A 14,709-nucleotide genomic window follows, 5' to 3' on the forward strand; every position below is an offset into this window, starting at 1 on the left:
TTGGGCTGTAAGAGTCAACTTCACGCACTTTTTCCGGTTATGTCTCTTGGCATGTTCTCACCAGCAGAAAGAACAAGCGGAGGATTGAGAGCTACTAAGAGTTAGAATTTTCGGCTAGTTTTCTCGACAAGGATGTGTACTTACTGGTCTGCATCAGCGACGGTCCAGTAATAGATCCAATGTATTTCAGATCGATGGTGGATAAGAGCCTCGCGTATGTCTCCCAACTCATACGGAGTAGGAAGAGAACAGAATTCGATTCATACGCGTCGACAATTGTGACACGGAACTGACGCGGTAACCCCAGCATCAGGTCTCGGAATTCGTCGAACACTTGCTTGGTTGTTCCGCCAGTTATCGAGAGCTCGACAAGGACATTCTGAGGCTTAACGGTTGATACTCCGAGGGTTAGTTGAGAGATGTTAGGATGTGGCCGACTACCTGATTGATTGCCTTTAAAAGGCAAGGCAATCGGCGTGACACCTCCAAGACACTTGAAGACCGCATTCGGAGCGGTAGGAGGCTTCTCTCTTTGGATCTCACCAAATAGCTCCTCAACAGTCGCGAACGGCTTGTTGTTCCGGCATAGTCCATGCGCAGCTCGTACCAACCGCTGTGTGAAGGTCACAAAGCCACCTGCTCTGGAGCGCGCAGTTTGCTTCCGACCACAGGCAGCGAGAAGCTGGGACGTTCGAGGAAACTGGCCCCGGGTAGCACTCCCTGCGTAGCAGCAATCGAGAATACCCCAGGTACCCATGTTGGTGACAAGTGGATCGTTCTCAAAAAAACGTTGGTGTAAGAATCCCCACTGGATGGTTTGCTTTCCGCTCATAGAAGATTGGAGCTTGAGAAGTCTCGTGGTTCGATCAACATCTCCATGTCCAATATACGCGACGATGAGGAGAGACGGGAAGTCGTAGTGCGGTGCATTGAGCTTGGAGCATACGTCACCGAGAGTCTTCGAGATGGTGAAACCTGGAACATCATCGGTCGCAAGCAGCTTGATCAGTGAGATGTCGATGATACCGAACACGTCCTGGAAGCAATGCTCCAGGGCATGGGCATCATCCTCGGCACCAGTATCATCGTCTTCAAAAAAGAAGATCACAGCACAAATGTGGTGATAAGTTGCTCCACGGGCTGCAATGGCATGTTCCAGGTCAGCCTTCAGTTTGGGGAGGGGTACGCGTCTTGCAGTTGACGTCGCCATTGGATGAGACTGTGATGGGTCGCGAGATCCCGTTCGAGTTCTGTGATAATGAGGTTCAGTATGTGTGGACGTGGTCAGTGAGATATGAAGGTTAAATTTGGTAGGCAGATGTGAGATTCAAGTAAACAAGCTGAGGAGATTAGAACAGAAGAGAACACGCGCTGAGAAGAGGGAAAAGCTGAACAGGAAGATGGCAAAGAAGTCCCCTGACTCATTTGAGCAGGCAACTGTCCGGCAGGCACCAGCAGGCACCAGCAGGTAACCTCCGTAGGCGTACGACACTTGGGACACGACAGCAAGACATAAAAAGAGGTATGCCTTTGGTATAGGGCCACATACCGGTACATGGATGTGAGAGGCTGGTGGTGGGAGAGTTCTTGGGGAAGAAGAAGGAAAGAGGAAAGAGCGGTTGTTGTGGGTAGAAGGGGGGTATTTATACCTGAGACTTGGCAGTCAGGATAATCAAGATCACTGACTGACAGTGACAGCGGAAGGATAGATCAGGTGCATATGTACTTAATATTTCCATATATTCACTTTGAGATGTCAGTGACTTGGTGGTAATTTCCATTTTCTTTCACTATCATATATCTCATTTGCTATAAAAACAGAAAGTCCCAAGGCATCAACTTATAACAAGCCAATAGAAAAGCTTAACTACATCATACTGTCAGAATTCATTCACCTTATTAATGGTGCTGGTACTTATGGCTGGCGGTGTTCTGGATGCTTATAGGTGGAGGAGGAGGTGAATGTCCTTGCTATTCACTTTAGTACCTACCTACTACCTAAGTACATATGGCCATCCTGATTAAAGTACCTAGGTAGGCAAGAAATGTCAGACCATAGAAATGAAGTACACTGCTTGTTGGCAATGCCATAAAGCAGAAGCAGATTAGACTTGACCAGAGGATAGAAATATGAAGAGCACTTGATCCTGAGTGGCCTTTATATTGTTCAACTCTGTTTGAAAAGCCTTGAATAGCAATGTATCAATGCTATATTACTGATTAACCCTGAAGAGATGAGCCCAAAGAGATGCACCCTTGGGCAACGAGCAGACATGTTAATCAAAACAGCCACGGCAGCTCCCTTAAACAGCTAAAACAACAGTCTATGGGTGAATAATCCATTGAGACAGCTATAGTGACCCAACACTCTTGCCAGCACGCGCCTTTGGGGCTTGAGGAGTCGAGATGAAACGTAGGTCATGAATTGATATTGTCAGTTTAGCAGTTTTACCTGCGAAAGTCTAGTATGAAATTTCTGTGTTTGTTTCTAAAAATATGGATTTAAGGTGGTGCAATTGCAGCGCGATTATTAGATTAGGTTTGGTTTGGATTAGGCACCCATGGGAGTCTGGGCTCAGCCGCCTGGTGACCCAGATCTCCGGAGAACGAGATCTCCTCAGATCTACTACCCCATAAGTACGCCCATATTGAGCCTGTGCTAGGATGGAGGCACTCATCTCCCCTAGGCTTGTTGCAATACAAGCCTTCTGTTCTCGCTTAATGGCGGTCGTTCAGGAATTATATGGTTTGACGACAATGAGTGGATCGGATCTGAAGTCACATTTGGGGAACCCCAGCAGCTGTCAAGATGGAGGCTCAACCGGAAACTTGCTGAAAATGAAGCTTGCGTTACCGAATTTGATGTCAAGGAGTGCATGGTGGTCTCCGAAGCCGATGGTGTCTTTACATGCTCAAATGTTGATGGACCAGCTGCCCAGGAGGCTGTAGTTAAGATTGGATGCAGTATGTGTGCTTCCCTATCTCTAGGCCCATGGTTGGCTCTCATTGTCTAGATGAATTTCATTTTAGGATACCATGGTCCATACTTCAATATAGCATTCAAGTCTCGTCAAGCAAGGGCAAGGCAGACAGAGCTAGATATGAGGGTAGCATCATGTCAACTGCCATAGAGAAAAATTCTTGTGGACCACCATAACTAAGAAGTAGTTGTCATGGCACCTCTTTTTGGCCGAGTGGTTAAAATCTGACACATTACAACAAGAGGTCAGTGCCCTTGACTATCTGACTAAAGCAGGTTGTTCATCAACACCTGCACTTTTTGCCTGGAAACACGAAACCCAAAGCGATGACGACTGGGTACCGGGAGGCTATATTGACTACGTCTTGATGGAGAAACTTCCAGGGATAACCTCACACTACTGGCCTGGCCCCAATGAATAGGGACGAGCGTTCTCAATTTCGGAAAGTATTCAAGGAAGCATGGCTGTAAGTTGTGGCAACAATTCTGCATGGAGATGAAGGGAGGGATATATACTAACCAATAACTTTTGCTTCTGAAGAGAATGCATTGCCTGTGGCAGAGTTCACCAAGACCGTGGTATGCAAAACCTTGTCTGGGATCATGAAAAGCAGAAATGGTAAATACGCCTAACATTGATATTCTCACTATGCCCTGTATAACTTTTGCTAACAGAGCCTTTACACTTGCAGTTAAATTGTGGACTGGGAGGAGTGGAGGGAAGCTACCAACAAAGATGTTTGGCGGAATACCCAGTATATCGCGTGGAACCTAGCATGTGTTCCAAGTCATAGTTACAACAATATGTCAACATGGACTCTGTGATTGATATAAAGGATATTGTTGAACTGGGACAGATACCATTATCCGAGATCGACTGATTGACACCATAGGAAGCATTCACTACTGTGTAATAAACTCATATTTTTTGGACGTCTGAGATTTGATTTCAAAGGAGAAATCAGACGAAGTTGTTAGGGTATGAACAATAATTAATTGATCAAGGAACCTGGCTCTCTACAGCGGGAAAGTCTATCATGGCAAATCCTCATAGTTGATCACCTGACTCACCCAGCTCACCCTGTTAAAGCAGCAATGTCCAAGCGAGGAAGATGTGAGCTGCTCGCATATTTTTGAACGATATTTTGACCTACCTATACCTACAGTGACACCTGCATAAGAAGAAAAATCTACCATGGTGGTGGACGGAAATAAATATAAATAGTTATATAGGTATATGGTATATTGAGGTAAATTAAATATCGTGGTGAATATTTCTGATCAAATACCTTATGGATGCCTGGAAATCCGGATGGCAGCTAAAGAATAGGGATCCCACAGCATCTGATCCGCGTCCCGTCAACGCGGGCTTTCCGACCCCACCACAGACGCAGCAGTTCTTCGACGAAGATGCGATCGGCCGTGCTCCACGGGTCGAGGCCCATTTGCGTCATGTCGGATGCTGTGATCAGGACCGGTGCTCGCTCTCCCGCTTCTCCATGGCTGTCTCGTTGTGAGGCTGATCCGAGTAGGGGCTCGTTCGCATCAACTTCTTGGTATGATGAACCTGTTGGGGCCGTTTCGGCAGCACCATGGTCATCATCACCACCTTCAACTGTGTCAGGTTCGTCTTGATATCCTGGGGCTGAGTCGTCACCGTCGTGGTCCTGAGCGTCTTGGCGTGCGACAGCATCAGAAAGTGTGGTGAAGATGAGCGTGGTCAAACGACGGAAATAGGCGAATAGGGCTATTTCTTGTGGCTGATTACTTTCTTCCAGATGACCTTGATGAGACAACGTGCCTGTAGGCGAATCCACACTGGCTAGGAGGCTCGTGTCTTGCTCCGTCTGTTCCTCCTCTTCTTCCGAAATGCCGGTGCGCTTTTCACCCGCTGATGCCCACCACATGAAAGATGTATAGGCCAATCGGGGCCATGATACTGGTTCGACAATCGAAGCGGACGAGAAGGTAGATGCCGCATCCATGTTATCGTCATCTGGTTGAGTTGGTGGGACATCGTTGCGAGGAAGTCGACGAAGACCCTCTCTCAGCGTCACGAAGCGACGCGCATCTCGCTGCGTTGCCTTCAACGGCGTCTGTTTCAAGGACTTCTGCGCTTCTGCAGACGTATCCCACACGGAAATCTTGGGATACACCTTTTGCGTAGCATTCTTAGAATATGAGGGGGGTAAAGTGACCAAAACATCGTAAAGTTCGGATTTCATGGTTAGAACATTGTCCGTCGTACAAGCAATCCAGCTTGGAGGGAGCTCTGATCCCACGGCTGCTTTGGCAAAAGAGGAAAGGAAGGGTATGTCATGGACACCGACGTTGAAGAGGGGACGGGGTCGAAGAGGCGGGATTCCTTCCGGTCGGAGCAGTGGAAGAAGTGATTGCGGCAATGAAGATAGCAGAGCAAGATCATATACTTGGAAATCGTCAGAGAATCACGGATACCTAGGAAATTTGATTAAAAAATAAAAACGACGGCAAAAGCATACCATAATCACAAGATGTTTGGACCGGAGCCTCCGTCACTAACAGAATCCGCTTGCGCAGCAAGGAGGCTCTGTATAATGGGAACACCAGAGGCCCAAAGGCATCTACAAAATCGGGAAGCGATAGAGCCGGATGGAAGGGTGCCAGGACTGGCCTGGTCGTTTCCAACGCTGTCGCCTCACTGCTCCTACGACCCCGTCGCAGTGAATCCGGACGATCTCCGTTTGATTTTGCTCGCAAGGTTGCTGGAGAGTCGGGCGGAGACTCTGTGATAGATTCATCCTCTTGGGCGCGGTGTTTCTCCCAATAGTCGACTAGGGGCTGCGTATCGGACACATCCTCGGCGCACTTCCTGCAAGCAAGACCTTATCAGCTCATAAACCTAGACTTTCACGCCCGGTATGACCAACTTTGCCAGTTCCTTGAGGCCTGCTGCGTGTCTCCAACTCTTGCCTAGTCTCCCGAAGCTCAAAGGGACCAGGACACCGACAGCCAGCATCAATGCATTGCGCTCTGCTTCTGCCGCCGGCTGGTTGACGAATGCGCTGATCCCCGCATACTGATCGTGAACGAAATACCTAGAAGCAGCATCACTCTTAGCGTCATTATTCATTGTGAGATTATATTTCGACTTCCACATACACAAGATCATCCGTCACATTGTGTAGTCCTGACGGGAGGGATTTGTATTCGACGGCGCCTTCGAGTTCCACTGTCCACCCCGCATGTCAGCGCAACCGAAGATGTCATCACCAAATCAACAATCGCATACCTCCAGGGAGGGAGTTTTTCCAAGCTACAACATATCTGTGTGCATTTGCATGGTCAGCTCTGAGTTCCAGTATGCGGAGAAAAGTGTTCGTGTGACGAGTAGTCGCTTACCCGGTCTTGATATCGAAACGGATCAGGAACAAGGCCGCGATCTCCGGCGGCGATTCCAGCAGAGAGGCCTGAGACAGATCGAGCCTCAGAGAGGTCCTGCGGCTTGGTTGTGAAGCCATTGCCGATGTCCAGGTGCGGCTGGGGGGCTGGGGAGCTCCATGAAGAGCAGTTGATAGCTGGTCCGATATGCTGGGATTGGATGATGCCATCATCGGCGGGCCTTGTCGGGGACTCGGGGCCCCGTGCCAAGCTCTGTTGTTGACGGCCGCCAACCAATAACTTCACTATCATCTACGAGTACAAATGCTATGGACACTCGTTTTTTGTTTGCCAGAGACGAAAATTATTAACTTTAAGAATACAGTCAAGTCTACTAGATCTTGTCTCGTGACACAAGGAGGGCGACTGTTGATGCGTACGTCTTGAAAACTCCCGTCTCTATTGCTGTATGTGCTGTACATATGTTCTTTCCTTTTTTTAACCTTTAAAATCATACTGTCCACCAGTATTCTCTGTTGACAAACGAAAAAAGATCTATGAAGATGACCAAAGATGCGCCTCAGCCTCAGCCTTCTCATCCATACTACCCAATTGGAGTAGAAATTGCCGGTTACAGCCCCAATGAGAGCTCTGTCTTCACCATTATCATTTCCTTCTCCTTGGGCTTAGCAGCAATTCTCGGGGCGGTACTCGTCAGTGCCACGTATTTGCGCCCGTCAATGTCAAAGGCAGACAAGCTTGCCATACTCTGGTTTGCTCTATGTAAATACCTGCTACATTCCTCTCCCGGAAGAGTCCTGCTGATAAACGTGCGAATACAGCGGGAACCCTCCATTGCTTTTTCGAAGGTTACTTTGTCTCCCATCACTCCATCATGGGGCCTGCTCAAAATGTTCTTGGGCAGTTGTGGAAGGAATACGCGTTGTCTGATTCGCGATACCTCATTTCGGACCCGTTCGTGGTGAGCATTGAAACCATCACCGTGGTGCGTTAAAGACCCAGATTTCTCTTGTCGCGGTGGTTGAAGATCCTGGCTGATTGATGTCAGACTGTCTGGGGTCCCCTGTGCTTCGTTCTGACGTACTTGATCGCCGTTCAACATCCTCTGCGGCATGCCTTGCAAGTCATCATTTGTGTGGCTCATATCTATGGAGATGTCTTATACTACGCCACCAGTCTGTTCGACCATTACGTCAACGGAGTGTCGTACTGTCGGCCCGAAGCATTCTACTTCTGGGGATACTACTTTTTCATGAATTTTATCTGGATAGTGGTGCCGGCATGTAAGTGTTCCGTGGCGCCTCATCATCTGTGATTCTCTAGCCTGCTAAGTATGGGTTTTAGCCTATCTGTACGAAAGTCTCAGCGCAATTTCGAGTGCATTTCGTGCCATAGACCGAACAGCTGGTCGACAGAAGTCTGAGTAAGCCCTCTGAACGAACAGAGTCCGGCAGCAACTTGTTTTCAGAGAGCATTGAATTGAACTTTCCTTATGTGATGGCAATGAAGACATATGTCGGGGATCAAATTTCTCTTCCAGTTGTCTTTCTATCTATTATTTTTTCATCCATTTATCGATTGCTTTGTTTTATGTCTTTCAATACTAGTGTCATGGTGAACTTCAGGACTAAATTAAATACCTGCAGTACGATTCACAATGGGTTCCCACAAGGGACCTGTGGCATGCTCTCCGATTGGAGGCGGCATTCATCTTCATGCGTAAGTCAATCCCAATAACATACCTGCCTTGCCCACAGGCAATCTGTCTCATGCGTGTGACCGTTTCTGGAGTGCTCTGAGCTGTCAGACTCAGACCCCTCTTCCGATTTCGAGGAATACTTCTGGAAAGACAAAAGTCCAGAACATCCGAACTTGGCCATATTATCAGGCAGAATGAGATTGCAGCCTTGATCTCTCAAACAAGCACCAAGAACGAGAGCAACAAGGCAAGAGCAAGAGGTAAAAGAGCAAGAGCTTGTTTATTTATTTGTTTCTCCTTTGTTTTCTGATTTTGGCATCGTTGAGCAATTCAGGCGACTTGCTGATATGCTTGCTGCTGTCATGCCATGTCTAAAGTGTTAGTCGAGGAGAATTCCACATCATCTTGATCTTAGCTTTACTCCTTGGCGCGCAACCACGGCAGAGATTTGTTCCAAAGCAGCGGTGAGAGGCTAGAACAGTGATTTGAGCTTTATAATTAAGGCGGCAGTATTGCAAGGCACAAAAGATGGGTAAATATATACGCCTTGATTCTTATTAGAGCAGACGAGAGAGCAAAGCAGCCACTATTGGGAATGAGGACTGTGCACAACGGGCAGTGGAGCAGCTGCAGAGCAGACTCAGCAGAGGATGCCCAGTTCCCACAGGGACTCCACGTCGATACATCACCGATTGCCACCTCGCCAAGTTTCACCGGTTCTCCACTTTGAAGCATCAGCTTCAAACTTGGCGGAAAGGAGAATCCGCGCTTTCTAGCAGCAATTGAGTTAGAATTGTTTACATTGCTAAGTGAAAAATAAGAGTTCGATCGGTAGCATTATTATTTGCTCGATGTAACTAAGAATTGATAGGCGTAATGCCGATAAGATATTAATAGTGCATCGGTTACCGGGGCAGCCGCCAAGCAGAGTTGGGCCAGAGGCAGCTGTATCGGGCCACTTCTCTGATTCGCAATAATTAATATGCACCGCATGCTGTCCGCCACCGCAATCTTCATAATTTTTTCTTGTTCACGATCATTCTGTGCTATCTGAGTTGGATGTCTTCTTCACAGGGTGACAATTTGCCTTGACTTCCCCAAGTCGACATGCTTTGCACACGGCGCACCCGGTGGTAAGCACTATATGATGACGGATGTGGCTTCCCCTCCAAAAAAGTAAACACATGACAAGGCCCGCCACATTCGCTTGCTCCCTCCACCCCATTCCCCCCCCCAGAATTCATTTCCATGGTTCCAGCAGATTTTTGGTGGAGCAGAAACCTCTCTGACAACTCTGGCTACAGATTTCAATGTCCTCCCCAGCGACCCCGCATCGAAGTCCTACTCGGGGTACCGCCAAGTCCACCCCGACGAAGACGAAGCTCCCCGACATTGGGAAGCCCCTGGGTATCTATGATACCACTTCGGTTCGTGAGAAGGTCCGACTATGGCAACAGCAAGGAGGCGGTGTCATCACCGCCAACGACATAACCGTCGAGGATGACGGAGGCGAGAACTCATCCTCCCGTGTCAAGTCTGGAAAGGATTCCGAACCCCGCCGAATGGCGACGCGCTTAAAAGTCGAGGATCGTGCGCCCGGTGTCGAACGTAGCATCACGCGGAAAAGAAGCAGCAGCACTCCGAAGAAGCGCGTGGTGAGTGACGAGCACTGGCGAAAACAGCGCAGTCCGCCCAGAACTCCCCAGACCAAGGTTCCTCCACCAAAGCGCATCACCGTCTACGAGACCAATGATCACTTCAACACCCCTTCCTCCTCCGAGAAGAGGGACGCCAAAAAAGATGATGGGATCAGACTCTATGCCACGCCTCCGTCGACCTGGAAGCGGTCGAGACCCGCAAAGACCGCAAAGGAGGATCCCAATCCTGATGAGAACTCCAAAATCGAAAGAGATATTAAAAAGAATGGACCGGCGTCAGCATCATCCTCACCATCCTCGAAAGAAGCTTCTGCCAAGCAGCCCGAAGAGAGTCAAGTCGACGAGACAGAAGGCATGAGGCGCACCACTCCACCGCCGAAAGATGACGGCGATTGGGCAGCGAGTGAGGCAGACTTTTCGGAGCTGTCACGAAGAAGACGGCGGGGACCTTACGAGTCTCGGACCGTTCGGAAGGTTCCCAAGGGAGGCATTCTAGCACATATGCTGGATGAGTCCAAGAAGATGTTCGCAAAGCCTGCCCCTCCGCCCACTCCTCCCAACCGTGGGGATAAGATCGAGGCTTGGCTGTCTGCCACGCCTGACCCATTTATGCAGGACCATGATGACTCATCCGTCGCTGAGAGTCCTGCGCCCCTGAATAGGAGGTCGAAGACAGCACGACGTTCGCCCCGACATTCACCGGCATCCACAACTGTAGAAGATCTCAGCGAACACTCAGATGGACCGCACGAGAGCGGCCCTCGTAGGAAGAAAAGTGTCAGAGACAGCACCACGAGGCGGCGATCAGATGATTCTGCTGCGGCTAGTGGAGATAGAAGAAAGTCGCGGTCTCCGTCGCCCTTGTCGGAGAAGGAAGCCAAGTCCAGCGAGAAAAGGAAAGACAAGGAAGAGTCTTCTCCATCCAATTTGAAAGGAACGGGAGCACACAAGCGTGTCAACTCGTCTTCTCCTCCAGTAAAACAGCCTTTTACGTCAACTAAGCATCGAGGTGAGGAAATCCAAGCATCAGACCGCGAGTTCCCTCCCTCCTCGGATGGTTCAGAGGTCTCCGCCAGCGAGGAGTCTTTCCCGATGAAGCTGAAACGACCTTTCCCAAGCACTGGAATGCACAGACTCTCTACTATTGCGTCGGAGGAAACACTGAGTACAAGGGATGAGAAACTATCAATACTCAGCAAACGAGAAATATCATCCAACACCCAAGATTCCACCTCCAAGCCCGAAGATGGGAAGCCCGAAGATGGGAAGACTTCTGAAGCAGAAGAACGAGATCAGTTTGATCCCAACTCGCTCCCCAGCAGTGCTTCTGGACTTAAGAGGCGACTGACGAAACACGCCGATCTGATGTCGGTTTTGTCCGACCCCAATTCTAGCCGAAGAAGTGTCCGGTCAGCCAGAAGCATCCGAAGCAACAAAGGTCGCTTCGAAAAGACCACAATTGACGACCTGATGCAGCAACTCTCCGCCGACGAGACGAAATACATGCGCGAACTGAGAACTTTAGTCGGAGGTGTTATCCCCGTGCTACTGACCTGCGTTCTTTCCCGATCTGATACGGCGATTGCTGCAGGCCTCTTTCGGCCCACGCTGGATCCTAAAGATGATATCAACTTTACCAGACCTATCGTGGATATGGGCGTTGCCCTCGAACGCCTCAAAACGCTGCATAAGCGAATTCCCTTGGACAACACAGATGCCCTGCTAAGCTGGGCGCAAGGAGCACAGAGAGTCTATCGAGACTATCTTAAGGCCTGGAGAATGGGCTTTCAAGACGTGGTCGTCAATCTAGCTCCTCCAGACGAAAGTGAGACGGCGAATTGTGAGACGCAAAGTTTGGATCTAGGGATGGCGAGAGATGAAAACGGAGACATCGTCAACAGTGATGGCGAGAAGGTGGACGTGGCCTATCTGCTCAAGAGACCTCTGGTCCGCTTGAAATACCTTGCAAGGACCTTTAAAGGAATTGACACTTTGGCACATTCCCCTAAGACAGAGGAAGTGGCGATCGTCTATCAAGAACTTGTGGAGCATGCCCGCCGCCGTTCACGTGAGGAACGAGCAAGGATTGAGGACGAGTCGGCTGCGAGGATCGACCCTACGCGAGCTCGAGACCCAGAGACGCTGGCTGTGCTCACCGGTGTGTCAATCAACCAGACTCGACGGGTGCTTGCTCGTGATCTTTTCAATCTGTCGTTGTGCCATTCGAGCGGCCAGTTGGTTGACTGCCGAGCAGAGCTACTACTGAGAGATAATGCTCCTGACGCAGGGCCAGGTGGCGATCTTCTGATTTGTGAAATCTCCAATACAGATCGCTGGCTGCTATTCCCGCCGATAGAAACCGACTGTGTTTCCGCACGAAAAGGTGATGCAACGGGAGAAATAGTGGTTATGATCCGTGGCCAGACTGAGCAAGATCGAAAGTGGCAGGAATTGTTGTCTCTTACGATCGACGATGAAGAAATCGCGTTGGAATGGGTGGAAATGCTTGGGATGGACCCTGTTCCGCCAGCTATATGCAGAACACAAAGCTTCGTCAGTCGTTCGAAGGACCGTCACAGAGAATCCATTGGTCAAGAGAATGCCGTGCAGTCATCAATGCCAAATAAGCCTCGGGCACCAAGCCCCAGTGCCATTGACGTACCTATGGGAGAGCAAGCAAGCGTAGTCAGTCGTGCGGGGAAAAGCTCCATTTCGCATGACGGGCAAAGTTCTGGACCAAGCATCCTAAGCTCCTCTTCTGCTCGCGCTTCTCGCAGTTCATTGGTTTCCGCAATCACAAGGGAGTCCGACTATGCTTTAGCATGCTCAGAATCGTCTCCGAAATCTCTGCACCATGCTCGTACCTCTGGACCTCCCCCGGGAGATCCGGATGACATTATTATAGCGACTGGTGATTCACCCGGCCTGAAGAGGTCTAAGGCAAAGAGAATCTCTCGGCATGCAGGAGAGTTTTCTCCTTCTGGCAGTCAACCAAGGAGTTCCCCAACTCCTGATCGAGAGGCTGCGTCGCCGACAACCCCCAAGAGATCTGATCGCGCCCATGATGAAACGAAACGGACGCCTCAATCCCCTCGCGGGCTATCTCCAAGAGATAAGACCCCTGAAGAGGTACAGGAAAGGCCCAGCCACCACCGTGTGTCCTCTGTCCCCTCAATGGATCTTCCAACTATCAAAAAGATTAGAAAAAGCAGTCCGAACACTACGCCTCTACATACTAGTGCCGATGAAGAGGAGTGGCCAGATTCCAGGTCGTCCAGCCACTCGAAAGAGGGAGAGGAGGGGGAGGAGGAGGATGGGCCTCCAGTCCCACCTCCCCATCGATCTCCCAGCCCAGCATACTTGAAGCAGCAGACTATTCCGATTCTCAGCCCGACTTTTGGTCGTCTGAAACGGAGATCTTCTTCTCCGTTGAAGCACGAATATGAACCTTCGACCCCTTCTGAGTCATCTTCGGACTCCGACACGTCTACTGTTCGCCATTATGATATGGATTCCTCCTCGTCTTCAGAAACATCAGAAGAGGAATTGGAGGACGAGGATGACATGCCAACGCCGCTTCCTCCGACCGACGACCTTCCAAAGCCTTCTTCGCCGCCATCTCTCCCGACTCTCGATAGTGACACTTTGTCTCCGTCAAGTTCTGCATCTCAAGGGCCTTATCGTACTGTTCCTCCCCAGCCATCGAAGTCCTCCAAGGCTATTGCTTCAATATTTTCGTGGTCTGATAAAGGCAGTTGGGAGAGCCTCTTCCCGGATGAGTGTCTCGTCGTTGTCAGCCCTGGACTCATTGAGGCGTATGAGATGACTGCAAAGCAAGCGAATGGTAACAATGACGACGAGGACGATGAACAACGAGAGCGGCCTCTTATCGCTCTGGAACTTACCCCATTGGTTCCAATTCGGCGGGGAACGGCGATCGATATCAGTATCCGCTCACCTCCAACCGAAAGATCGAGGATCAAGTCGAGCAACAACATTATGTTCCGCTCGCGCAATATGGAAGAGTGCGAGGCTTTGTATAATCTAATCAACCATGCACGCATCAACAACCCGACATACATCGCTCTCCAAAATGCCCGGCCACAATATGTAGGCCAACAAACGTCGCTTGATTCAACACAGTCTGATAAGAGAACTAGCTGGTTTGGCTTCCCTAGACGGAAGAACAGCTACCGAGCGCCCAGCAAACGTGCTCAGTCGGTGGGTCTGGCATCGGAGAGTAGTGTGGGGACCATGAGCACTGCATTTTCGGCCCTGAAGCGGTTCGGTGCCGGCAGCAAGATGTTCAGCATTGCCCGATCGACCATCACGTCTCGGACTGGAGGAAGTCGCGATGGAAGCCTTTATTCGAGTTCTCTCGGTTCGGGTCGCGGTTCTATCGGAGGAGCTTTTGCGGAAGCTATCAAGGGTGCGGACGGAATTGGCTTGTCGAATGCGAAAATCCGGCTGTACGTCCGTGAGAGTGTCTCGAAATGGCGTGATCTGGGCGCCGCTCGATTGACCATCATGCCTGCGACGCCAAGATCTTCTCGACCAGGCACAGCAGGGAGCGTTGCTGCTGATGCTAATGTCGCCGCAGGTGAAGAAGGTGAAGAGACAGATGAACCCGTAGCGGAGGGAGCCACTACTCCAACTGCTGCTGCGCCACGCCGCGTCGCAACGGGACCGCAAGAAAAACGCATTCTGATCCGGGGAAAGACCCGTGGAGAAGTCCTACTCGACGTCTGCCTAGGCGAGAGCTCATTTGAGCGCGTGGCCAGAACGGGTATCGCCGTCTCAGTCTGGGAAGAGAACGAAGGCGGCGCTGTCAGTAAAGAAGGGGGCGTCACCGGCGGATCGTTCCGAGTGTATATGATCCAGATGAAGAGTGAGGCAGAAGCAGCTTATACGTTTAGCCTGGTAGGGAAGCTGCGGTATTAAAATATCTACCTGGGTATCTATCAACGCATTCAGAACGTGTTGGTAATACT

The 14,709-nt window shown here is 50.1% G+C and overlaps 4 protein-coding genes across 4 annotated transcripts; 2 read left to right on the forward strand and 2 right to left on the reverse strand.

Moving 5' to 3' along the window:
* Positions 1–20: 20 nt before the first annotated feature.
* Positions 21–1,557, reverse strand: VTN77DRAFT_7971 (uncharacterized protein; the record flags this gene model as incomplete). The annotated part of the gene is made up of 3 exons (XM_069424417.1): positions 21–91; positions 145–1,250; positions 1,550–1,557. The coding sequence occupies 3 exons, from the start codon at positions 1,555–1,557 to the stop codon at positions 21–23; spliced, it is 1,185 nt and encodes a 394-aa protein (XP_069274965.1).
* Positions 1,558–4,299: 2,742 nt separating this feature from the next.
* On the reverse strand, positions 4,300–6,480 carry VTN77DRAFT_7972 (uncharacterized protein; the record flags this gene model as incomplete). The annotated part of the gene is made up of 6 exons (XM_069424418.1): positions 4,300–5,408; positions 5,482–5,831; positions 5,890–6,057; positions 6,122–6,191; positions 6,252–6,286; positions 6,362–6,480. 6 exons carry the CDS (start codon positions 6,478–6,480, stop codon positions 4,300–4,302), a joined length of 1,851 nt encoding a protein of 616 aa, XP_069274966.1.
* A 423-nt stretch (positions 6,481–6,903) lies between these two features.
* VTN77DRAFT_7973 (uncharacterized protein) lies at positions 6,904–7,788 on the forward strand (the record flags this gene model as incomplete). The annotated part of the gene is made up of 4 exons (XM_069424419.1): positions 6,904–7,123; positions 7,183–7,346; positions 7,410–7,644; positions 7,706–7,788. 4 exons carry the CDS (start codon positions 6,904–6,906, stop codon positions 7,786–7,788), a joined length of 702 nt encoding a protein of 233 aa, XP_069274967.1.
* Positions 7,789–9,370: 1,582 nt separating this feature from the next.
* Positions 9,371–14,659, forward strand: VTN77DRAFT_7974 (uncharacterized protein; the record flags this gene model as incomplete). Its single annotated transcript, XM_069424420.1, has 1 exon — positions 9,371–14,659. One exon carries the CDS (start codon positions 9,371–9,373, stop codon positions 14,657–14,659), a length of 5,289 nt encoding a protein of 1,762 aa, XP_069274968.1.
* Positions 14,660–14,709: the final 50 nt, after the last annotated feature.

Source organism: Rasamsonia byssochlamydoides (genome assembly GCF_041956645.1).
Source record: "Rasamsonia byssochlamydoides strain NRRL 3658 unplaced genomic scaffold VTN77scaffold_67, whole genome shotgun sequence".
Taxonomy (NCBI): domain Eukaryota; kingdom Fungi; phylum Ascomycota; class Eurotiomycetes; order Eurotiales; family Trichocomaceae; genus Rasamsonia; species Rasamsonia byssochlamydoides.